Below are 25,060 nucleotides of genomic sequence, written 5' to 3'. Positions count from 1 at the left end.
GCAGTAGCCGCACGTGCATCAACAAAGTAGTGCCAAGCGTGCGCCTGTGTCATAAGTAAAGGGCCGGCTGGCTTGACCGTTAAAGGGTTCTGTAACCCCCAAAGTACACTCCAAACCAAAAAAATATATATTTTCTGTGTTTGTGACTTGTGTGCACTGTGGCTGCACGTGCATCAACAAAGGAGCAGCGCCAAGCGTGCGCCTGTGTCCCATAAGTAAAGAGCCGGCTGGCTCATTTCTTAAAGGGTGGTGTAACCCACAAAGTGCACTACTCTCCAGCAAAAATAAAAAAATATTTTCTGTGTTTGTGTGCGCTTTAGCCGCACGTATATATATCAATATAACATAAATGGAGGACCAAACTTTCTCTGATAAAAATAAAATAGGGAAAGATCAAGAACCACTTCCTACTAGTGCTGTTGCTGCTGCTGGGAGTTGTTCATCATCCCAGAGAGGAAGTAGGAACATCACTACTTTTACTAAACAATTGACCCTCCAACAGTCCCTAGCGATGAGGATGAAGTACGACAGCAGTCATCCTGAAGCAAAACGTATAACTGAGGCCTTGACTGCTATGTTGGTGTTAGACGTGCGTCCGGTATCCGACATTAGTGCAGTGGGATTTAGACAATTGATGGAGGTAGTGTGTCCTCGGTTCCAAATCCCGTCTAGATTCCACCTGCATCCTCAAAGCAGCAGCGACAAGCGTGCGTCTGTCTGTTAAAGGGTGGTGACACCCTCAAAGTGTGCTACACAAACAATAAAAATATTCTTCTTCTTTTTTCTGTCTTTGTGAATTGTGTGGGCTGTAGCCGCACCTGCATCCTTAAAGCAGCAGCGACAAGCGTGCGTCTGTCTGTTAAAGGGTGGTGACACCCTCAAAGTGTGCTACACAAACAATAAAAATATTCTTCTTTTTTCTGTCTTTGTGAATTGTGTGGGCTGTAGCCGCACCTGCATCCTTAAAGCAGCAGCGACAAGCGTGCGTCTGTCTGTTAAAGGGTGGTGACACCCTCAAAGTGTCCTACACAAACAATTAAAATATTGTTCTTCTTTTATCTGTCTATGTGAATTGTGTGGGCTGTAGCCGCACCTGCATCCTTAAAGCAGCAGCGACAAGCGTGCGTCTGTCTGTTAAAGGGTGGTGACACCCTCAAAGTGTTCTACACAAACAATTAAAATATTGTTCTTTTTTTTCGGTCTTTGTGAAATGTGTGGGCTGTAGCCGGACCTGCATCCTTAAAGCAGCAGCGACAAGCGTGCGTCTGTCTGTTAAAGGGTGGTGTAACTCTCAAAGTGCTCCAAAAAATAAAAAACTATTTTTTTTATGTGTTTGTGAATTGTGTGGGCTGTAGCCGCACTTGCATCCTCAAAGCAGCAGCGACAAGCGTGCGTCTGTCTGTTAGAGGGTGGTGACACCCTCAAAGTGTGCTCCACAAACAATAAAAATATTCTTTTTTTTTCTGTCTTTGTGAATTGTGTGGGCTGTAGCCGCACTTGCATCCTCAAAGCAGCAGCGACAAGCGTGCGTCTGTCTGTTAAAGGGTGGTGACACCCTCAAAGTGTGCTCCACAAACAATAAAAATATTCTTTTTTTTTCTGTCTTTGTGAATTGTGTGGGCTGTAGCCGCACTTGAATCCTCAAAGCAGCAGCGACAAGCGTGCGTCTGTCTGTTAAAGGATTACATCGGTGACAGCATCCAAGTAGGCATGTCAGACAGTCCGTACCTGTACTGGCAGGAAAAAGAAGCAATTTGGAGGTCCCTGTACAAACTGTCTCTATTTTACCTGAGTTGCCCCCCCCTCCAGTGTGTACTCCGAAAGAGTGTTTAGTGCAGCCGGGAACCTTGTTAGCGAAAGGCGTAGGAGGTTGCTTCCACAAAATGTGGAGAAGATGATGTTCATAAAATGAATGATCAACTCTTCCAGGGAGACCAGCCTCCAGAACGTACAGAGGGACCTGTGGTTCCAGCAGGGACGAATTAATACTCTGTGAGGATGAGGATGTACATAACACTGAAGAGGGTGAGGAATCTGTGGATGAGGAGGATGAGGACGACTTCTTGCCTCCGTAGAGCCAGTTTGTGCAGGGACAGATTAATTGCCAGCTTGTTTTGTGGGGGCCCAAACGAACCAATCATTTCAGCCACAGTTGTGTGGCAGACCCTGGCGCTGAAATGATTGGTTTGTTAAAGTGTGCATGTCCTGTTTATACAACATAAGGGTGGGTGGGAGGGCCCAAGGACAATTCCATCTTGCACCTCTTTTTTTTCTTTGCATTATGTACAGTTTGGGGCCTAGTTTTTCAATGCCATCCTGTCTGCCACTGCAGTTTCACGCCTAGATGGGTCACGTGTTTGTGCCGCCCACTCGTGTCGCTTAGCATAGTCATCCAGCTACCTCGGTGCAACCTTTTGGACATAAAAACACTATTGTGAGGTGTGAAGTATTCAGAATAGACTGGAAATGAGTGGAAATTAAGGTTATTGAGGTTAATAATAGCATAGGAGCAGAAAAACCTACAAATTCTGTGATTTTAGCTGTTTTTATGCTTTTTTAAAAAAAAATACAGATCCAAAACACAAAACCCAGAACCCAAAACACGGAAGGGTGGTTTTGGCAAAACCAATCCAGATCCAAAACACGAAGAAAGATCCAGATCCAAAACCAAAACACAAAACACGAAAAGTGGCCGGTGCACACCCCTAATATATATATATATATATATGGCAACCGAGCAGAATCAAACGCACTCACCAGTGTGCTGAACAACAGCCCACAATATGGTACTGTGTAGCACACAACTGTATGTGACGGACCTCACAAATACGTGATTTATATAGGTGAGGTCTGTATAAACGCCCCTCCCCCACACACACCTGTAGGACTTGTAGGAGAAGTAAAGGGATAGGTATAGGCTGACAGTAAGTAGAAAAAAGTCACAGACAGGCATCACTAGCAAAAGTCACATACCATGCAGAGAAAATATACTCACTGCACCTTTCCACTACAATTAACCTGCCCAGATTCAGCGTCTGGGAGGGCTATAGTGCTGTGTACACTGTCCTTGATCGGGGGAGAGGTACACAGGGGGACCGGTCCGTGTGCTCCCTGAGAGTATCTGCGCTGCCACAGAGAAAATGGCCCCCAGAGGAGGAGTGGCCGAGTAACTGCAGCTCAGCGACGCCAGACTACGAGCTGAAAGGCGCGCTGAGCTGAGGGGAAGAGCCGCTAAACGGGGAAGGCTTCCTCCCCTGGCTAGTCATTAATCCCCGGGTTGCCGGCATCCCGCTTGCCGCGTATTATACCCTGGTGGTCTAGTGGTCTCACGGGGTATTCCTCCGACGGAGGGGGAGCCCGCCGCCACTGCTAGCAGCCCCCGGTCTGTCCCCTAGAACCGGGGGCAAAGGACTGCATTTAATAGTAAGACCCGCGAGCTGCCGCTAATCAGCGACTCGCGGCTTACCTGTCACTCCCCGGCGTCTCCGGCAGCAGTCCAGGGAGGTCCCCAGAGTCCAGCTAGTACGGACTCTGGCCTCCCGCCGCGATCCCCAGTGCGATACTGGCGTCGCAGCGCCAGCGGGGAGTAAGAGCGGCAGCGTGGGCATCTGTACAGACAGCCCTTCGCTGCCACTCTGAAGAGCCCAGTAAAAATAAAAAAATTAAAGAGGCTCTATAAAAAATTTAAAAGCTTTGGGGGGCTGCTCCTGCAGCCCCTCTGAGCAGGGTGACCCGACTCCGGCCGGGCACCAACTCAAACTGAGGTGCCTGTGGCTCGGGGGCGGAGTATAGAGGAGGATGGACCCAAGAGCACCGTGGGAGCAGCTAAAGCTTTAACTGCGTGGTGCCCGTGGATCCAGATCCAGCTATACCCCAAGGTCAACCCTGTGCACCCCCTATGGACCCTGAAGTAGAAAATACAGTTACTATTGTGTCTGATATATGATTTGCATCAGTTAGTCAATGGATTATAGGAGCTCATTCAGACCTGCTTGCTAGGATGCAAACGCTCGCTGCTGCCTATGGTATGCAGTGTGTATGCATTGTGCGCATACCTTAGTGAAAGTTCACAATGCATTCCCAGCAGAGTGAGTGACAGGAGAAGCCGTTTATAGGTTGTAATAGTGGCTGGCCATTAAAAACGGGGGAGTGGGGGTGCAAACACAGGCGTGCCTGAGCATCTCAACGGCATTTTAGAGGTGTGCATAATTAAAAGACAGCATCATAGTACACGTCACCTGGCTTGTTTTTACACTGAATATATACAGTGCTTGTGGCAGGGTATGGTCAACCTCAAGCACTGCAATCGCATCCGATGTTACCCGATGGAACGATGGTTGCATACACTTCCTGGACATGACGTGCACAAGTGGGCATCTTAAAACAGGCTGGTGTGCTGCGAGAGTCTTCATAGGCAGCATCCGCAGGGTTGATGTGTTTGATCATCACCATTCTGTTCATGCCACTCAGTGCTCCCTGTGATAGATAAAGCTCTGGTTATAGGAGAGCTCACTGAGGAATCCTTACACATTGTAACGAGCAGTTTATAGATCTACTACTACTGTTTTATACTATGTTTGTGAGAAACAAATGATTGCACTAATTACTAATATCATGGTTGATTGCAGCCATTGTCTGAGATAACACAAAACAACAATGTTTAGGAACAATATTCCTGATGACTGCGGTTTAGACAGATGCTGTGGCCACATTCCCTGTACACAGGACCTCAGCATTTACAATAAGCTGTGGTTACACCCCCATACACTAGACCACATGGCCCTGTATGATAACTCACATTCATATTCCTTAATGCTTGTATCCCAACAAGATATCTAAGAAGTGACTAATGCTACTTATACATCATATATGGGTGTATCCAGGGGCGTATTAAGAGATGTCCGTTCATTGACAGCAGCCGGGGAGAAAGGAGGGGGGGGCCCAGATGGGAAGTGAGCATAAGACCCCCGGCCCCTTCCTCTCTCCCCGGCTGCCATCAGCGAACAGACAGCAGCAGTAGGCTCTGGGCAGTAGAGTGTTCCCGGAGTCTACTGCACATGCGTAAGTCATCGAGAAAATGGAGCGAAAGCCAATTTCCTGGTGACTTCCTACTGCACATGGAAAAAATACCAGGAATAAGGCAGCGGCGGCTATTTTCAAGGCATTTTGTGTAGCGCTACTCAGTGGGAGTGGTAAGTATAAAAAAATTTATGGGTGCAGGGTGTCCTGTGCAGGCCCCCCCTTAACCGCACACCCTGTACCCGTTGTAAATATGCCTCGGGGTGTATCTATAATGGGTGCAGGGTATACGGTGCACATGTCCAGTGGTCTCACACCGCACGCCCTGCACCCATGAACTATACGTAATACTCTGCTAATGCTGTAATCACCAATGTAGTCACCGAGAGAATTACACGGGTGCCATATTTCCAAAGTCCTGCATGTGCCCAGTAGAGAAAGTGCAGTGCCAGAGTATAATTAGTGCATGTGCCTGTAAGAGAAGGGGGAGGCCTGCATGGAGACTGCACACAGGGCCCTTCTCTCTTATTACTGTCCCTGACATCAGGTACAGTTGTATGGTCATATGTGTGTACGAAATCTCAGAGTAATAACATATCTTTAGCAGCCAGGTCAATTTGCTGTCCCGATAGTTGATATGGCCGCCTGGTCTCTTGCGTAGCGCCATAATGCAGTTCCTTAGGGGCAGAAGGGAGCGGTTTATATAGCCACTTTCTTTCATGGTTTGGCCAGTGTTCTTATTCTGGCATAGAAATAATATGAGATATGGTAAGAACTTACCTCTTATTCTACGAAGTCCATAGGGTTCCACAGGATGCCTTGGGGTATAGGTGATGATGTCAGGCATTGGGCACCATAGAGTTAAGTTTTCAGCCTCCCAGGATGCACTAGGGTCCCCCCTCCTATACCCCGCCCCCGAGCTAAGGCATCTCAGTTACGTACCAAGCCATAGGCCGGAGGAGGAGAAGGAAGAGAGAGAAAAAAGATCTGGACACACACAAGAATCACATTCTCACCAGAGGGAGATGGAAAAACCGGTGACCAGAGTAAAGCCCATCTGCAACACAGGTGCGACAGGGTGGGAGTCCTGTGGAACCCTATGGACTTCTTAGAAATAGAGATAACAAAGGTAAGTTCTTACCATATCTCATATTTTCTACATCAGGGTCCATAGGGTATCCACAGGATACCTTGGGGATGTCCCAAAGCAGTATCCTTCAAGGGTGGGGATGCTCCTGTCCTGAAAGGAGAATCCGCCACCCGAAGGAAGCATCCTGAGAGGCAAAGGTGTCAAACGCGTGATACCTCACAAAGGTATGGACAGAGGACCACGTGGCAGCCTTGCAGATCTGGACTGCAGAGGCACCACGTCGAGCTGCCCACGAAGGACCTACAGACCTAGTGGAATGAGCCCTCACAGAGGATGGAACCGGAAGGCCTTCATGAAGATAAGCTTCTGAAATTGCCATACGAATCCACCTCCCAAAGTTTGCTTTGAAGCAGGCCAATCCTTTTTAAGAAAGCCATAGAGGACGAACAAGGCGTCCGACTTCCTAAACGAAGAAGTGCGGTCAACATAAATCCTTAAGGCCCGCACAACGTCCAAAGTGGCCTCACCCACTGAAAGATCAGGTGAGTTAAAAGCCAGCACAACGATTTCCTCGTTGATATGGAAACGTGAAACATCTCTGGGAAGAAATTCAGGAGTGCGCAGCAGTGCCCTGTTCCTATGAAAAAACAGGAAAGGGGGCTACAGGAGAGAGCCCCTAAGTCAGAAACACGTCTGGCCAAAGCAATGGCCAGAAGGAAAATTGTTTTAGCTGTCAGCCATTTAAGGTCCACTGAGCCCAGTGGTTCAAACGGCGGTACCTGGAGAGCCCTCAGGATCACAGCTAAATCCCAAGGTGCCACCGGTGAAACAAAAGGCGGCTGAATTCGAAGAACACCTTGCATAAAGGTGCACACATCAGGGATTGCAGCAATCCTACGATGGAACCAGACTGACAGGGCAGACACCTGCACCTTCAGAGAAGCAAGGCGAAGCCCATGGCCTAGTCCCGCCTGTAGGAAAGCTAACACTCTAGACTGACGGAACTCCCGAGGGGCGTAACCTCTCGGTCAACACCACTGGAAGAACGTATGCCATACACGATGGTATATCCTTGCAGAAGATGATTTCTGAGCTCTTAGCATAGTTTGTACTACAGAGCTGCAAAACCCCCTGGACCTTAACATGGCCGTCTCAACAGCCACGCTGTCAAAAACAGCCGAGTCAGGTCTGGGTGAAGACAAGGACCCTGTGACAGCAGGTCCAGTCGTAGCGGCAACCGCAGAGGAATGTCCACGGACAGACTCTGAAGGTTTGAGAACCAGTGCCGCCTGGGCCACACGGGAGCTATCAACAGGGGCGTCCCTCCTTCCTGTTTGAATTTCCGGATTACCCGTGGAAGAAGGGAAAATGGAGGAAAGAGATAAGCAAACCGGAACGTCCACTGGACGGACAGAGCATCCACCAGAGACGCCTTTTCGTCTCTTGTTCGAGACCCGTACACCGGCAACTTGTTGTTGTGCCGTGACGCCATGAGGTCTATCTCTGGAAGACCCCACCTGTCCACCAGAAGTTGAAAGACATCCTGGTGCAGAGACCACTCCCCCAGATGAACGTCCTGGCGACTGAGAAAGTCCGCCTCCCAGTTGAGGACTCCCGGGATGAATACTGCTGATATGGCTCGGAGATTGCGCTCTGCCCAAACCAGGATGCGGGATACCTCTACGAGTGCCGCCCGACTTCGGGTTCCTCCTTGCCGATTTATGTAGGCCACGGTGGTGGCGTTGTCCGACTGGACCTGCACGGGGTGACCTTGGAGAACCCGATGTGCCTGCTGGAGAGCATTGAAAACTGCGCGGAGTTCCAAGATGTTTATTGGAAGCTCCTGTTCTGCCTGAGTCCACCTGCCCTGGAACAAGTGTGGACCCGTGACCGCTCCCCAGCCCCGAAGACTGGCGTCCATTGTTAACAGGACCCAGTTCGCCACCCAAAACGGACGACCCTTGTTGAGATAGGTTGTCTGCAACCACCAGGCTAGGGACAGATGAACCTCCGGAGTGAGCACCATCGTCTGGGACTTTGAGGCAGTCCATTCTATTTGGACAGGATCAATTGCTGCAGAGGTCTGGAGTGAAACTGGGCATATTCCACCATGTCGAATACTGACACCATGGAGCCCAGTAACCTCATCGCCGAGTGCAGAGACACTCGGCGACTCTGCAGACAACTGCGCACCTTCAACTGTAAGGCAGAGATCTTTTCCCCCGTCACAAAGATCCTCTGTTGTCTGGAGTCCAATAAGGCTCCGAGGTGCAGAATCCTCTGAGACGGGATCAGGGTGGACTTTTGCCAGTTTATTAACCAGCTGTGACGTTGCAGTACTGCAATCGTCAGGTCCAAGTGGCGTAGAAGGAGCTGTGGAGATCCTGCTACCAACAGAAGGTCATCTAGGTACGGCAACATGCGGACTCCCTGCAGCCGCAGGTAAGCCGCCATGACCTTGGTGAACACTCGTGGTGCTGTCGCCAGGCCAAAAGGTAACGCCCGAAACTGGAAGTGATCCTTGCGGATTGCAAACCTGAGGAAATGTTGATGGCGTAAAAGAATAGGGACATGCAGGTAAGCGTCCTGTATGTCCAATGACACCATGTAATCCCCAGGTTCCAGCGCCAGAATGATGGACCGTAGGGTCTCCATCCAATAACGCGGCATCCACAAGGACTTGTTGAGGGCCTTGAGGTTGAGAATCGGACGGTATGACCCATTGGGTTTCTGCACCAAAAATAGATTGGAATAGAAACCCTGGCCCCTCTGGGAGAATGGAACAGGCACTATAACTCCAGCCTGGAGCATAGTGTGCAAAACCTTCCACAGTTCCACGGCTTTATTCCGGTCTAATGGAAGGCCCGTGGTGAAGAATCTGGATGGGGGCCTGTGCCGAAAGGAGAGGGCATACCCGTGAGAAACCACCACGTGAACCCAATTGTCTGTCATGGTTATCGACCAACACTGGGCAAACTGTAGCAGGCAGCCTCCCAGTTTAGGATCCCCCAAAGGGAGGCCTGGACCGTCAGGCTGCAGGTTTGTCATCTGACTTAGGGGCCGGACGTCTGGTACTCCAGGCCTGTTTCCGGGGCTTGGACGATTTTTTGGGGCCAGCCTGTCGGGGAAAAGACTGTGCTTTAGGCCTACCCTGGGCCCTGTAAGGCCGAAAGGACGACGTATCCAAACTGGAAGGGACCGCAGCAGACGGGAGACATGCAGATTTGGCTGCCGCCAGCGTGGCTATAATTTTGTCCAGATCCGGACCAAATAGGACTTCTCCATTAAAACGCAAAGCTTCCAAGCCCTTTTTGGAATCAGCGTCCGCCTTCCAAGACCGCAATCATAAGGTGCGACGAGCAGCAACAGCTACCGAAGAAATCCGAGATGTTAGGGTACTGATATCCAAGGCCGCTTCATTGATGTAAGTGGCCGAATCCCGGATATTGCCTACCAACTCGGCCTGTTCAGCCGAACAGTCGGAATCCAAAGACGCCTCCAAACTATCAGCCCAGCGCTCCATAGCTCTGGCTACCCAACATACGGCCATAGCCGGTCTGGATGCCCCCCCCCCCCATGAGGGAATAAATGGACTTTAGGTAGATCTCCACCTTGCGGTCTGTAGCATCCTTCAAGGAGGACATGGAGGGCATGGGCAATGTGGCACTTCGGACTAGGCGTGTCACATGAGAATCCACCTGTGGAGGGGATTCCCACTTAGAAAAATAATTGTCCGCAAACGGATAAGCCACCGCTAAGCGCCTCTGAAGCAGATACAGTTTACCAGGGTGTTTCCATGCCTCCTCTAAATGGTCTACTAACTGACCCGAAAGAGCAAGCACTGTGGCGTCACCCTTAATATCCTTAAAAAAGGCATATTTGGACTTGGACACCGGAGGATCGTCATCCTCAATAACTAAAGCTGTGCAGACTGCCCGAATAAGGCCAGGAATATAAACCTTGGACTTAGCGTCCGACTCTTTAGTACGGAGAGGTTCTTGGTCAGATAGATACAGAATCTCACCATCATTGGACGTCCCGTCGTCATCCTCATAAGGAGCAGACAGAGACGCCACAGGCCGCTTATGTGGCCGCAACACAGACTCCCCTAACACGTCCGACAAATGCTGTACCAAATTTGTCAGTGAATTAACCCACGCAGGCTCCTGTGAAACCTGGGGAGGGGAAATAAGGAAACTGTGGGGTACCATCAGTTGTCTCGGGAACCCCTGCATGGGTGACGACACCACTGACAGCTGGGACAATCCCATCTGGGAAAACGCTGGTGGCGGAGCTAACTGGACCACTAGGGTTGTATGTGCTTTAGCGAAACAAGCCCAGGGAGGTTCCTGTACCGGAGCCGTGACAGTAATTGGCCGCGCCAATAAATAACCCTGCCGACATAGCGCTATTGGTACATTGCACTTAGTACACATAAGCTGGAGAGGAAATTCACTCTCAGACATGATGGTAAGTATGTGACCCCCTCACTGATACTCGTTAGTATAGTGGGAGAACCACCCTGCAATCACCGCACTGCAAGGGCTTTAGCAGAAGAAGAGCAGGGCCAGTAAAATGGCTGACAGTAGAAAGTGAAAGTACAGGCAGCAGACGCTAGTAGAAGTCACATACAATGCAGAAGAAATTAATTCCTGCACTATCAGCACTGTTCCTCAACTACGCAGACACAGAGCCTGGTAGAACACAGTGCTGCATACACAGACCTGTAGTCAATGGAGGAGAGGTATGCCGGGGGACCCAGACCGTGATGCCACCGATCAGCAGCTTCCACCATGCTTCTGCAAAGATGGCCACCGAGGAACAGAGAGGAGGCCGGCCTGGGGGAGGAGCGCTGCCACAGGCCAATCAGCAGCGCAGAGAGGGCTGTGTGCAGCGGGGGAGGCGCCGGCTGTGTACAGGGAAGGCGCGCTCCCCTGGTATGCAATTAACCCCTGGGATGCCGCAGCGCTACCGCTCAGCTGCGGTCCGCTGTCCGAGGGGGGTAGTGGAAGCACAGGTTAGTTACCTGGCTCCATGCTGCAGCCAGTTCCCAGGGAGCCCCCTGCCTTGGGACTTTGGACCATGTGTTCAGCAGGGACCAACCGCGGGACCCTGCTGCTTACCTGCTGCCCCCTTGAATCCGGCCATGGTCCGAAACATCTGGGGTCACCGCTAGCCGTGACCCCAGATGCTTACCAGCAGGGGCGGATTGCCATTACTTTTTGCGGGAAGAATCCCGGTGGGCCGATTGGTTGTGGGGCCGCTTTTCAATAGTGGCCCCGCCCCCCGACTCGCGTCACCCGGCCCCTGTACAATGTGTGCTTTACAGTGTGCCTGCGCAGCTGAGCTTCTCTCGCGAGAAGAGAGGCCAGCCTATTAAAGCTCCACCCACCCAGCTTGCCCGTCGTCGGCGATGGCGTCATCGAGGGATGAGGAGTGAGGAAGTGGAGCGGGTCCGCGGGTGAGTGACAGACAACTGCCGAAGCCCAGGCTGCCTATACGGTAATGTGCAGGGCTGGCAAATGTGTGTCCAGCAGTAAGCACTGAGCACATACCTTTGGGCCGAAGGTATGTGCTCAGTGCTTACTGCTGGACACACATTTGCCAGCCCTGCACATTACCGTATAGGCAGCCTGGTCGGTGTTAGTTGCGGGGGCTCAGGGGGGATTACCTTCTGAGACACATTGAAGAGATCAGTGCTTTCAGACAGGGGGCTTGGTGTGGGCGGAGCAGTGCTCGATGCTGTGGCCACGCCCACATCACGCCCCCAGTATGGAACCACTGATCTCTTCAACGTGTTGCAGCCAGCTCAGCAGATGATTCCTGCCTCCCCCCCCCCCCCCGCGTCTAGGTGACATCTATGGTGAGGTCTGGGGGGGTCATCTGTGTACAGAGGGTAGTTGAACTGTGTTAGTGGGGGGAATCTATGTATGGTTAAGCGCTGTGTGTGTGTGTGTGTGTGAGGGGGGGGAGCTGAGGGAGGGGAGTACAGATCTGTATGTGGGGGGTCTGAGTAAGTGGGGAGAGTGTGGGACTATGCTGTGAGGAGCTGTGATATGGGGGCCTGTGCTATGAGGGACTGTGATGAGGGGGGCTGTGCTGTGACAGGCTGTAATGACGGGTTTTGCTCTGAGGGGGGATGTCATATGAGGGAGACTCTGCTGTGAGCGGGCTGTGCTGTTAGAGGGTCTGTGCTATGCGGGCGACTGTGCTGTGAGGGGCTGTGTTGAGGGGGGTTGTGTTGTGAGGAAGGCTATGTTGTGAGGGGCTGTCATATGAGGGAGATTGTGCTGAGGGGGGCTGTGGTGTGGAGGACTGTGTTATGAGGGGGCTGTGATGGGGAGGGCTGTGCTGTGAGGGGCTATGAAGGGAGAGGGTTTTGCTGTGCTGCGGGAGGATGCTGTGATGTGGGGAGGGGGTTGACACTGGGAGCACAGAGGAGATGGTTCTGGGGGCAAAGAGTAGCTGCAGCTGGACAGTGGGATGTATTGGAGAGTCCCAGGAGGATGGTATTGGAGAATGACAGGGGAATGATGCTGGTGAGATACAGGGGGATGGTACTGGTGAGAACCTCTGTTGCATGTTGATTTATTCCTACGCTAACAGGCGGCTTCCGGACCATGTTATCTCCTGCATGAATAGTGGAAACTGACTGAGGACACTGCCTGTCCAGGGAGGATCAATTTATCCAGAGTTGCAAAGAAATCATATAGGTAAGAAAATACTTATTCACATGCTGTGTTTATTCTCTGGTGAGAGGGACTGGGGGCATATCCATCAGCTCCCAGAGCAGTGGGCATGTCCACAGTATGATGAAAACAAGGAGACCAGCTTGCGGGCATAGCATTTCACACAAGGCCACACCCCTTGCCACAAAGCCACGTCCCTTGCCGCAAAGCCACACCCACTTTTGGGCCGGCGTGTGCGCATAGGGACTCTTTCTTGTTTTTTTCCAGGGCCACTTTCATTTCCCAATCCACCCCTGCTTACCAGCATCTCCCGGATCAGTACCGGCGTTCTGGTACCGGCGGGGTGTAGGGGAGACAGCATGGACGTCAGTAATGACTATCCATGCTGTACTTCCAGATGTGCAGCCACAGCTGCCTCAAAGAAAACTTCAGGGGCTATCCTTAGCCCCCCTCTAAGCAGGTGCTCCGACTCCGAGCCGGGCACCAACGAAACTGAGGTGCCTTGGCTCGGGGGTGGGGTATAGGAGGGGGACCCTAGTGCATCCTGGGAGGCTGAAAACTTAACTCTATGGTGCCCGATGCCTGACATCATCACCTATACCTCAAGGTATCCTGTGGATACCCTATGGACCCTGATGTAGAAAGAAAAGATAATGAAAACACATCTGGCTTCAGTCACAGTGTGGATGTGGTACAAACAAAGTTTTGTATGATAAAACGAATTACACAATTTACTTCAATTGTGTCCTAAGACAGTTAATCCCATTCACCTTAGTTTTAGTTAGTGATATTGGCTTTTCTTATTGCATGTAATTTAACCCAAGCTATTAAAAAAAAATTTATTCCATTACTAGTATCATTATTTGATACTAGTTTATGTTATTAATTAAAAAATTACTTTAGTCAAAAATGTAAATAATTTGATAAGAATAAGGTCTCAGTGGGTGGGGGGGTCACTGACATAAATGTATGTAACCAAGGGGGTGGTGGCTAGTAACAGATTGGGAATCACTGCTGTAAGGGGAGAAAGACCATGCTTAGGGAGTACTCAGTGGCATCACAAGGGGGGTGCGGGATGTGTGGACCGCACCCGGGTGTCACCCACCGAGGGGGTGACACCAAAGTGCAGACTCCCCCTGATGACTAGTGGTGAAGCATGAACACTGCAGAAGGATGGCAAACTCTTACGACAGTTACCTCTTTGGCATTGCAGGGGAAATACAAAGAAATGATAATAAGATGTAAAATACAAGTGATACCTGGAATGCTCGCTCTGATCCCGCCAGGTCTACCATGTACAGCCGGCTCGTGCACACTCCATCCTTGCTCATCTGCTTCACGGTGACTTGTACAACAGCATGGGAGCGGGATGAGTTCTTATTGGCAGCTGTGGCTGCCTTACAGCGGCGCTTATTCCCTTTATTCAGTAATGCGATGGCCTGAAAAACAAAGTAATAAAGATGTACCAACACTCTTGTGGTTACACAAAACAACTCATAAAGTTACACTTGCCCATGTGTTATAGCTACAGCAGGGTCACTACACCAGCGACCACATAGTCATGGGCTCTGTTTATTCATTCACTAATTCATTAATAGGTTCTTTACAGACAGCAACCTGTTTGTATTAGTTACTTATATAACCTATTGTCATTTGTATCCCCCTTGTTCAGTGCTGCAGTACCCTTGTGGTGCCTTAAATAAAAGATGATAATAATAATAATTAGGGGTGTGCACCGGCCACTTTTCGTGTTTTGTGTTTTGGTTTTGGATCTGGATCTTTCTTCGTGTTTTGGATCTGGATTGGTTTTGCCAAAACCACCCTTCCGTGTTTTGGGTTCTGGGTTTTGTGTTTTGGATCTGTATTTTTTTTAAAAAAAGCATAAAAACAGCTAAAATCACAGAATTTGTAGGTTTTTCTGCTCCTATGCTATTATTAACCTCAATAACCTTAATTTCCACTCATTTCCAGTCTATTCTGAATACCTCACACCTCACAATAGTGTTTTTATGTCCAAAAGGTTGCACCGAGGTAGCTGGATGACTATGCTAAGCGACACGAGTGGGCGGCACAAACACGTGACCCATCTAGGCGTGAAACTGCAGTGGCAGACAGGATGGCATTGAAAAACTAGGCCCCAAACTGTACATAATGCAAAGAAAAAAAAGAGGTGCAAGATGGAATTGTCCTTGGGCCCTCCCACCCACCCTTATGTTGTATAAACAGGACATGCACACTTTAACAAACCAATCATTTCAGCGCCAGGGTCTGCCACACAACTGTGGCTGAAATGATTGGTTCGTTTGGGCCCCCACAAAACAAGCTGGCAATTTATCTGTCCCTGCACAAACTGGCTCTACGGAGGCAAGATGTCATCCTCATCCTCCTCATCCACCGATTCCTCACCCTCTTCAGTGTGTACATCCTCATCCTCACAGAGTATTAATTCGTCCCTGCTGGAACCACAGGTCCCTCTGTACGTTCTGGAGGCTGGTCTCCCTGGAAGAGTTGATCATTCATTTTATGAACATCATCTTCTCCACATTTTGTGGAAGCAACCTCCTACGCCTTTCGCTGACAAGGTTCCCGGCTGCACTAAACACTCTTTCGGAGTACACACTGGAGGGGGGGCAACTCAGGTAAAATAGAGCCAGTTTGTACAGGGACCTCCAAATTGCTTCTTTTTCCTGCCAGTACAGGTACGGACTGTCTGACATGCCTACTTGGATGCTGTCACCGATGTAATCCTTTAACAGACAGACGCACGCTTGTCGCTGCTGCTTTGAGGATTCAAGTGCGGCTACAGCCCACACAATTCACAAAGACAGAAAAAAAAAAAGAATATTTTTATTGTTTGTGGAGCACACTTTGAGGGTTACACCACCCTTTAACAGACAGACGCACGCTTGTCGCTGCTGCTTTGAGGATGCAAGTGCGGCTACATCGCACACAAGTCACAAACACATTAAAAAAATAGTTTTTTTATTTTTTGGAGCACTTTGAGAGTTACACCACCCTTTAACAGACAGACGCACGCTTGTCGCTGCTGCTTTAAGGATGCAGGTGCGGCTACAGCCCACACATTTCACAAAGACCGAAAAAAAAAGAACAATATTTTAATTGTTTGTGTAGCACACTGAGGGTGTCACCACCCTTTAACAGACAGACGCACGCTTGTCGCTGCTGCTTTAAGGATGCAGGTGCGGCTACAGCCCACACAATTCACAAACACAGAAAATATATTATTTTTTTAGCACTTGGGGGGAGCACCCCTGATGGACAGAGCACCCCCTGGACAACACTACAGCACCCCTTTAGGACTGGGACACTGCACAGGACTTTGGAGTGGACACAGCCCCTATGGAGAACTGACTGCACAACACAGTCCAGCCAGCCCCTATGGACTTTGAAGTAGTGGACACAGCCCCTATTAACAACAGCAGCACAGCACAACACAGCCAGCCCCTATGGACTTTGAAGTAGTGGACAACAGCAGCACTACACTACACTACACAGCCCTAACTCCCACCCTCCCTCTTCACTGTCCACAGCCGAGTGAGAAAATGGCGCCGACGCGGGTACCTTATATAGGATCCAAAACCCGCGAGACTCGGAAGGCGGGATGATGACGTTTTGCCTCGATTTCAGATCCGAGTCAGACGGGAAAAGTCGAGCCTGATTCGGATCGGACTCGGATCGGGGGGGCTCGGGGGGGTTCGGATTTCAGAAATCCGAACCCGCTCACCCCTAATAATAATAATAATAATATAGACAGGGATGATAGTGGTGAAGCATGGACGCTGCACAAGGGTAGCACAGACTAATGATAGTCACCTCTTCAGGACTGCTGGGGAAGAACTCTGCAATCCCTTCTATCTTGGTGTTGCCATAGGGATCCTCTCTAAGGTTCAAACATCCAGAGGACGGTCTTAGCAGATCCCGAACGGTTTCATTGTAGACCTGAAAATGTAATGAAAGAATATTCACACTCTGCAATACAAGCACAAGTGGGCGTGCTGTCACTCAACATCGACAGCACGCCCCTTTGGTACGAGACCCGGAGCTACGGTTTGCCCGTCGCTATCCGGGTCTCACGCATGCGCACCACGGAGCCGGCTCCGTCGTGCGCATGCGCACTGGGCCACCATCGACTCGCTTGTGAGCACATAGCGTTTGCGAGTGGGTCTGAATCAGGCCCATAATTGAAGATGCTATGTAAAATTCTAATATATACACATTTGGGGTCTTTTTATTAAACACAAAACAACACTGTGACATAGTTATGTGATCCAATACAATTTTACCAGTACAGATATAGTGTAATATATTGTTAGACTATAGACCAAATCTATAACAATATTTTGGTAAATGAGATTTACCTTCTAACTACCACACTTGTCACCATTCTCATGCTATTACCATGCCCCAAATAAACAGTTATACTTAAGAACTATGACTTGTGCTCTTATTGGATGTTTTCAATTTAAATGTTCATCTATTATTCTGTATCTGTCATCACTAACTGAGGTTTCAGTGCTCAGACCCAGCATGTGTCATGTACCAATGATCAAATTCTAAGCGCTAATATAGATTATTAAACCACAAACCACATAAATTATAAGTTAATAAATAACCATCTATATGAGTGAATATTCTAATTAGAGCAGCAGATACAGACAGTGTGCCTGTGGTAGCACACTAAATTACACCTGGCGACCAGGTGTACCAAAGTATAAACAGTAAACAGTATTAAAATTAACAAAATTTAATTTAATTAATTTAAATTAAATTAAATTAAATTGATTAACTATTGTATGTGATTGTATTATGTTTGTTGCTATTTTGACCGGTCAAATTATTTATTTATTATATTAAATTGTTTATATTTTTCATATTCTTGTCTTGGTGGTGATCTGCTTGTATCAATTCTCCTAATTATTCATTAGCGCAGATATTCCAGTTTACTGTTTGTACCATGTGCCTGCCTCACTTTCTGGAACCACTTGGATAATTGCACAGCCCGTAAGGAAACTACTAGCTCACTATTATTAACAGTACAGATGGTCACATGTTTTACCACCACTCATTTCACCAGATCATTACTTTTACACATACAATATAAACAATTAGACTTATGTATTTAATAACATTAATATTACCTGTAGGGCCGTACGCAAATATAGCAGCACTGTACCCCGAGATGATATCATCCACTACGTTCTTCATTGTGGACTGATAGGCATGCTCCTGAAATGAGACACAATTATTAATGCTACATAAGCATTCATGCAAAAAAAAATTAAAAGTATGCCCTATACTGAATAAGGACAAATGTCAACTGTACAAGCATTACTGGCTGATGAGACATTCACATATGATGATAAATTCTTCTCATGCACTATTTTACTCCCTTACATGTATAATGGGTGTAGGGTATGTGGCGCACGTGGGCACCTGAGTCCAGGGGGACCCACACCATACTGAATACACTCATTGTATATACTTACCATGCAGCTGCCTCAAAATAAATCTACATTGTGGCACCAGTTTCCCAGAGATATACAGTATGCCTGCACACTAGGCTCTGGCACAGTACCAGAGACTACACCTCGCGTACAATGGTTTCGGGGGGGACCCGTTCAGAGACTGCACATAGGAACCCTCCTCTCATAAGATGTCCCTGAGTCATACTTGCCTACTTTTGAAAAAGGATTTCAGGGAGATTTTGAAAGCCACAATTATGAGCGCGTCTTACAGTGGGCGTGTACTGATAAATCTGAGAGGCGTGTCCTAAACCTGACTTACATCCAAATGTAAACCAGCCCAAAAGCAGTTAGTAAGATCTGTTTGTTGATGAAAACACACTAATACTTTTCAGAAATTCATAGGGATCATTGTGCCTTTTAATAACCAATGCAAGGAAATGACACTAATGATCCCATTTGAATGTATATATATCTCTGTTTTTTAATATAACAGCTTCATAATGGAGGTAAGGATGAAATGAGGGAGATTGGTAGACTCTTCAGGGAGACAGGGAGATTGCTACTATTTCAGGGAGTCTCCCTGACAATGAGGGAGAGTTGGCAAGTATGCCCTGAGTACTGAATTATATATACTATTAACTTTTATTATTCATTGTAAATATTTCAGGATTACAATCACCTGGGTAGCTGTTTGACTAAACACCTCATTAAAGGTGAATGTCCTCTCCCTGGTCCTGCAGCAACGCAGGACGTCATCCAGGAGCCTCACCAGGGTCCTGCAGTAGTACTGTCTGTAAGGAAAGAGAAGACACATGTTCACTATATGTCACCAGGTCCTACAAGCACCTCTGCGGCTGGAGAAGATCTTACAGTAAGTCCGGTTTATATTAATGGATAAAAGCATACTCACATATTATAATAACTTAGGATTGTATCTCAAGTGATTTGCTACCTATTGTGGAACTACAATTCTCAGCATAACCTCCTTATTGGAGGGAATTGCCATATGTTACTGTCCATAAAATATGTGCATGACATCTTTTCCCCTACTGAACCGAGAGCCCTGGATTGGGCAGATAGGGTGAGATGGAAGATGTTGTCCGGCCTCTCTGCAGTGTAAACATAGACACATCTTCTCCTCACACTAACTTCAGAGGATATAGCAATATCTGGTGCAGCCTAGAGGGGGTGTGACCACACAGACCAATAGGAAGCTACAAGCAGAGAGCTCACCACACTTCCTACTGGTCTGTTGGTCACACCCCTGTCTAACAAACATAGGGCCTGATTCAGACTTGGAAATAGAGTGAGACATCTCTCTCAACTGATCATCTTGGTGAAACCATGCTGCACTGCAGGTGGGGCAGATTTAAAATGTGCAGAGAGATTTAGATTTGGGAGGAGTGTTTCCAAACTGACATCTAAATTGTAGAGTAATAATAAAGCTGTGCAGTATTTGTGGGCTACATGTAAAATCAGCCAGTATTTAGCCTACATGCAAAAAAATTTATGTATTTACACCCCTTGCATTGTAACATGGTTTGTTCAGGTTCACAGTTGAGAGATATCGTTCTCTGGCCCTGATTCAGAGCCGGATGCTCTGACAGAGCGCTCGCTCTGAATCAGGGCCGTCCTTCCTGATTTTTAGAGCGGCCTCCTGGCCCCTCGTATAGCTGTGGGTGACCACCCACAGCTATAGCGAGCGGCCAGGAAGATGGTCGCGATGGTCAAGACCATCGTGACCATCGGGCTTGCAATGAGACCCTTGTGGTAGGGTCTCGTTGCCGCAAGCCCAAGAGTGCTTTCAGCTTAAACAGAGCCGAAAGCACTCCCACTGACATCACTTGTGATGTCAGTGGGGCCGGCCCTAGACGGTAGGCGTTCCCATGGGAACGCCTCCATCTGGGCAGCCACGCCCCCGGCCCACCCACCAAAGGGGGCGTGCTGTCACTCAACATCGACAGCACGCCCCCTTTGGTACGACACCCGGAGCGACGGTTTGCCCGTCACTATCCGGGTCTCGGGCATGCGCACGACGGAGCCGGCTCCGTCATGCACATGCGCACTGGGCCAACATTGACCCGCTTGCGAGCGCTCAGCGCTCGTGAGCGGGTCTAAATCAGGCCCTCTATTCCCAACTCTGAATCAGGCCCATATTCAGCTGGTTACTAAGAGGGAGGAGCAGCTTAGGAGCCCTGCAATGGTGTTTTGCAGCAGGTCCAGCATTTGCATAGTCCAGCAATGGTCCATGATTTCCCCACAGAGAGGTAACACAGAGAGGTAACACCTGGCACTATGTATGCAGCAGGTCATTACTCTGATTTGCTTTTGGGTATATGGGGACTGTGGATAGTGTTCCACCTAGATAGTCAAAGCAAAACATTTTCTTTTTATCATGTTTATAAACTCAGATATAAGATATAAATATATATATGTATATCGTGAAAAATCATATAAATAAATGTGCTATATAAAGTAAAATTTAAACAACAAATAAATGTAAGAATAATGTATTGGTAAGAAAACAACTGTATAATTAATTGTGTTTAATGTTAAACTAATTCAGTTGTTTAAACTAAAATAATGTTATTAGCATTTTCTTACCTGTGGCCTGAGCTGGTGTATAATGCATCGGGCGTTGCTCTTGGCCTCTGTCCTATTAATTGGACGGATGCGCAGAGCGACCTGAGAAATAATGAAACAGACATAAGAACAATGCAGGATTTTTAATGCCAAGGTTATCTCCCTATAGTGGCAAAAACACTAATATAAAGCAAACCAAACAGTGATATAGATGCACTTCCCCTGGTATAACAGCATTTCACAATATTTTTGCTTTTATTTTAAATAATTTGAAATCAGAACATTAACATACATATTAGAAAGCCTGGAGAGCTACTAAGCAAAACACATTAATATTCAATAGCAAATAATATAAATACAGAGTTTTAAAAACTAATGTATCTAAATCTACCCTGAACTTATATGAAATCATATGATAGTGACCTATTACCATTACCCATCAGTAATAAAGTGAGTCCATGGCTCTATAAGAGATACTTACAGTCATTTGATGGTCCTTAGGATGGTTATTTTCCACCTTCTTCATCGTAATATCATTTTATCCACTCAGAAATGAGAAGAGAAATATCTGTACTGTCACTAGTCCAGCAATATCAGATATGACACAGGAAACATCCAGCTGCCTTATTATACCCATCACACCTCCAATAGTGACATCATCATCTGCCACTATGACATCACTAGGTGCCCTGGCAGGGGGAGACTGCCATGTATCTTAGGCAGGGCACTGGGAGTTAATAATAAATACAATGTGATAACTATATGTCAGTAAATCAAAACACATAATTGTGATGAACAGAAATGTAATCATTACACACAGCAGTGATGGGTATTATCTGTGCACTGTGTGTGTCTGTGATACATTCAGGCCCACACTATGTATCTGTGGAAACATACAATGGGCCAGATGTACTAAGCTCTGAAAAGTGATAAAGTGGAGAGTGATAAACCACCAGCCAATCACCTCCCAACTGTCATTTTTGCAAGCACAGCCTGTAACATGACAGTTGGGAGGTGAGTGGCTGTTCGTTTCTTGCTCTCCAGTTTATCACTTTTCAGAGCTTAGTACATCTCCCCCAGAGTGAGGCTCATGTAGTGTTGGATGTACAGCTACTGTGTTGAGTTAGATACGTAATTTCATACTGCATCTACATACTATAAAATGTGCATATACGTCCGTATTCAAATTTTGGCACCTCTTATGCATACTTGCCTACTTTTGAAAATGCATTTCAGGGAAATTGTGAAAGTAGCACCTATAAGCACATGGTAAAGTGGGTGTGTACTGCTACATCTGAGAGGCGTGTCATAAAATTGATTACTTTTCAGAAAGTGCACAGGGATCATTGTGCCTTTTAACCAGGGCCGGATTAATAATGGGGCAGGTGGAGCTACAGCTCCAGGCCTCCCATCGAAAATAGGCCCACAGAAAACACTGCGGTGCAGACAGGAAAAATAATGTTTTTCCTGTCACCACCACCAACAGCCCAGTTCAATCACCGCCCGGCCGCCCGTTACCACCTAACAGCTCATTGATAAATAACACCCTCTCCTCTCGGCTGGTCAGTTGGCCCAAAGCTCCGTCCACTTCCGTCCCGCCGAAACCCCAAGTAATATGAAGCTCCGCCCCCTATACCATCCTAGTCCTACTCCAAAGCTGTGTATGGCAGGCTGAGGCTCCTAACTACTGAAGGGAAACAGCCAAGCATGTCATGATCACACAGGTCCTGAGTATATGTGTGTGTGTATATATATATATATATATAAAAATTCTAAATAGATTATCTATCTTTATATATAGGTGTTAAGGTGGGAACAGGAGAACAGGAGCATAGATATATGTATATATATATATATATATATATATAATCAATCCATAGCCTGCACTCACATCATATCTATTAAATTCAGCTTGCGGGGTGCAATCCTCAAACCACAGAAATGGTCACGATATATATCCAATTGTTTCTTCCATGCATAGGAAATAACAGAGGGCACTCACCAGAAGTACAAAATTCATGCTTTTTAATTCATCAGCCAGGGATAAACATCATGCAGAGCAGCTTGTTTCCGGTCTCCGCAGCTGCTCTGCATGATGTATATCCCTGGCTTCTAGGGTGAGTTGCGTTATGTGTGATTATTCTGGGTTTAAGTGGAGATTGATTTTTACATTTATGTACTTGATCTGGTGATGTGATAGTATGCACTATGATGTTATGCACTATGGTTTTGATGTCTTGAAGAAGGTCCTCCGGGACTGAAACGTCGACAACTCCTTTGCTAGTGATGAATTAAAAAGCATGAATTTTGTACTTCTGGTGAGTGCCCTCTGTTATTTCCTATGCATGGAAGAAACAATTGGATATATATATATATATATATATATATATATATATTAGGGGTGAGCGGGTTCGGATTTCTGAAATCCGAACCCCCCCGAGCCCCCCGATCCGAGTCCGATCCGAATCAAGCTCGACTTTTCCCGCCTGACTCGGATCTGAAATCGAGGCAAAACGTCATCATCCCGCCTTCCGAGTCTCGCGGGTTTTGGATCCTATATAAGGTACCCACGTCGGCGCCATTTTCTCACTCGGCTGTGGACAGTGAAGAAGGAGGGTGGGAGTTAGGGCTGTGTAGTGTAGTGTAGTGCTGCTGTTGTCCACTACTTCAAAGTCCATAGGGGCTGGCTGTGTTGTGCTGTGCTGCTGTTGTTAATAGGGGCTGTGTCCACTACTTCAAAGTCCATAGGGGCTGGCTGGACTGTGTTGTGCAGTCAGTTCTCCATAGGGGCTGTGTCCACTCCAAAGTCCTGTGCAGTGTCCCAGTCCTAAAGGAGTGCTGCAGTGTTGTCCAGGGGGTGCTCTGTCCATCAGGGGTGCTCCCCCCAAGTGCTAAAAAAATAATATATTTTCTGTGTTTGTGAATTGTGTGCGCAGTAGCCGCACGTGCATCAACAAAGTAGTGCCAAGCGTGCGCCTGTGTCATAAGTAAAGGGCCGGCTGGCTTGACCGTTAAGGGTGCTGTAACCCCCGAAAGTACACTCCAGTCCAAACCAAAAAAAAAATTATTTTCTGTGTTTGTGAATTGTGTGCGCAGTAGCCGCACGTGCATCAACAAAGTAGTGCCAAGCGTGCGCCTGTGTCATAAGTAAAGGGCCGGCTGGCTTGACCGTTAAGGGTGCTGTAACCCCCGAAAGTACACTTCAGTCCAAACCAAAAAAAAAATTATTTTCTGTGTTTGTGAATTGTGTGCGCAGTAGCCGCACGTGCATCAACAAAGTAGTGCCAAGCGTGCACCTGTGTCATAAGTAAAGGGCCGGCTGGCTTGACCGTTAAGGGTGCTGTAACCCCCGAAAGTACACTCCAGTCCAAACCAAAAAAAAAAATATTTTCTGTGTTTGAGAATTGTGTGCGCAGTAGCCGCACGTGCATCAACAAAGTAGTGCCAAGCGTGCGCCTGTGTCATAAGTAAAGGGCCGGCTGGCTTGACCGTTAAAGGGTGCTGTAACCCCCGAAAGTACACTCCAGTCCAAACCAAAAAAAAATTATTTTCTGTGTTTGTGAATTGTGTGCGCAGTAGCCGCACGTGCATCAACAAAGTAGTGCCAAGCGTGCGCCTGTGTCATAAGTAAAGGGCCGGCTGGCTTGACAGTTAAAGGGTGCTGTAACCCCCGAAAGTACACTCCAGTCCAAACCAAAAAAAAATTATTTTCTGTGTTTGTGAATTGTGTGCGCAGTAGCCGCACGTGCATCAACAAAGTAGTGCCAAGCGTGCGCCTGTGTCATAAGTAAAGGGCCAGCTGGCTTGACCGTTAAAGGGTGCTGTAACCCCCGAAAGTACACTCCAGTCCAAACCAAAAAAAAATTATTTTCTGTGTTTGTGAATTGTGTGCGCAGTAGCCGCACGTGCATCAACAAAGTAGTGCCAAGCGTGCGCCTTTGTCATAAGTAAAGGGCCGGCTGGCTTGACCGTTAAAGGGTGCTGTAACCCACAAAGTACACTCCAGTCCAAACCAAAAAAAAAAATATTTTCTGTGTTTAGCCGCACGTATATATCAAATCGATATAACATAAATGGAGGACCAAACTTTCTCCGATAAAAATAAAATAGAGAAAGATCAAGAACCACTTCCTCCTAGTGCTGAAGCTGCTGCCACTAGTCATGACATAGACGATAACATGCCATCAACGTCG

The 25,060-nt window shown here is 47.7% G+C and overlaps 1 protein-coding gene across 2 annotated transcripts in view; it reads right to left on the bottom strand.

Annotated features, from left to right (window-relative positions):
- Positions 1 to 21,863, bottom strand: part of LOC148520038 (kinesin-like protein KIF19) — a 38,743-nt gene extending 16,880 nt beyond the window's left edge. Inside the window, exons 1-7 of one of the 2 annotated variants that reach the window (XR_015878880.1) lie at positions 21,349 to 21,863; positions 20,889 to 20,969; positions 18,964 to 19,075; positions 17,958 to 18,045; positions 16,633 to 16,758; positions 14,058 to 14,237; positions 4,239 to 4,476 (exon numbers count right to left, since the gene is read on the bottom strand). Coding sequence is in view for 1 of the 2 variants with exons in the window: in XM_088475800.1 (XP_088331926.1) it covers positions 14,058 to 14,237; positions 16,633 to 16,758; positions 17,958 to 18,008 (357 nt within the window). In the remaining variant the exon portion in view is untranslated. The remainder of the gene's footprint in view (positions 1 to 4,238; positions 4,477 to 14,057; positions 14,238 to 16,632; positions 16,759 to 17,957; positions 18,046 to 18,963; positions 19,076 to 20,888; positions 20,970 to 21,348) is intronic. The other variant, XM_088475800.1, reaches the window with a different exon arrangement.
- Between the last annotated feature and the right edge of the window lie 3,197 nt (positions 21,864 to 25,060).

Source organism: Taudactylus pleione, unplaced genomic scaffold (genome assembly GCF_031769625.1).
Source record: "Taudactylus pleione unplaced genomic scaffold, aTauple2 ptg000178l, whole genome shotgun sequence".
NCBI lineage: Eukaryota > Metazoa > Chordata > Amphibia > Anura > Myobatrachidae > Taudactylus > Taudactylus pleione.
Note: the sequence above shows the minus strand (reverse complement) of the source record. Positions and strands in the feature narration are given on the sequence as shown.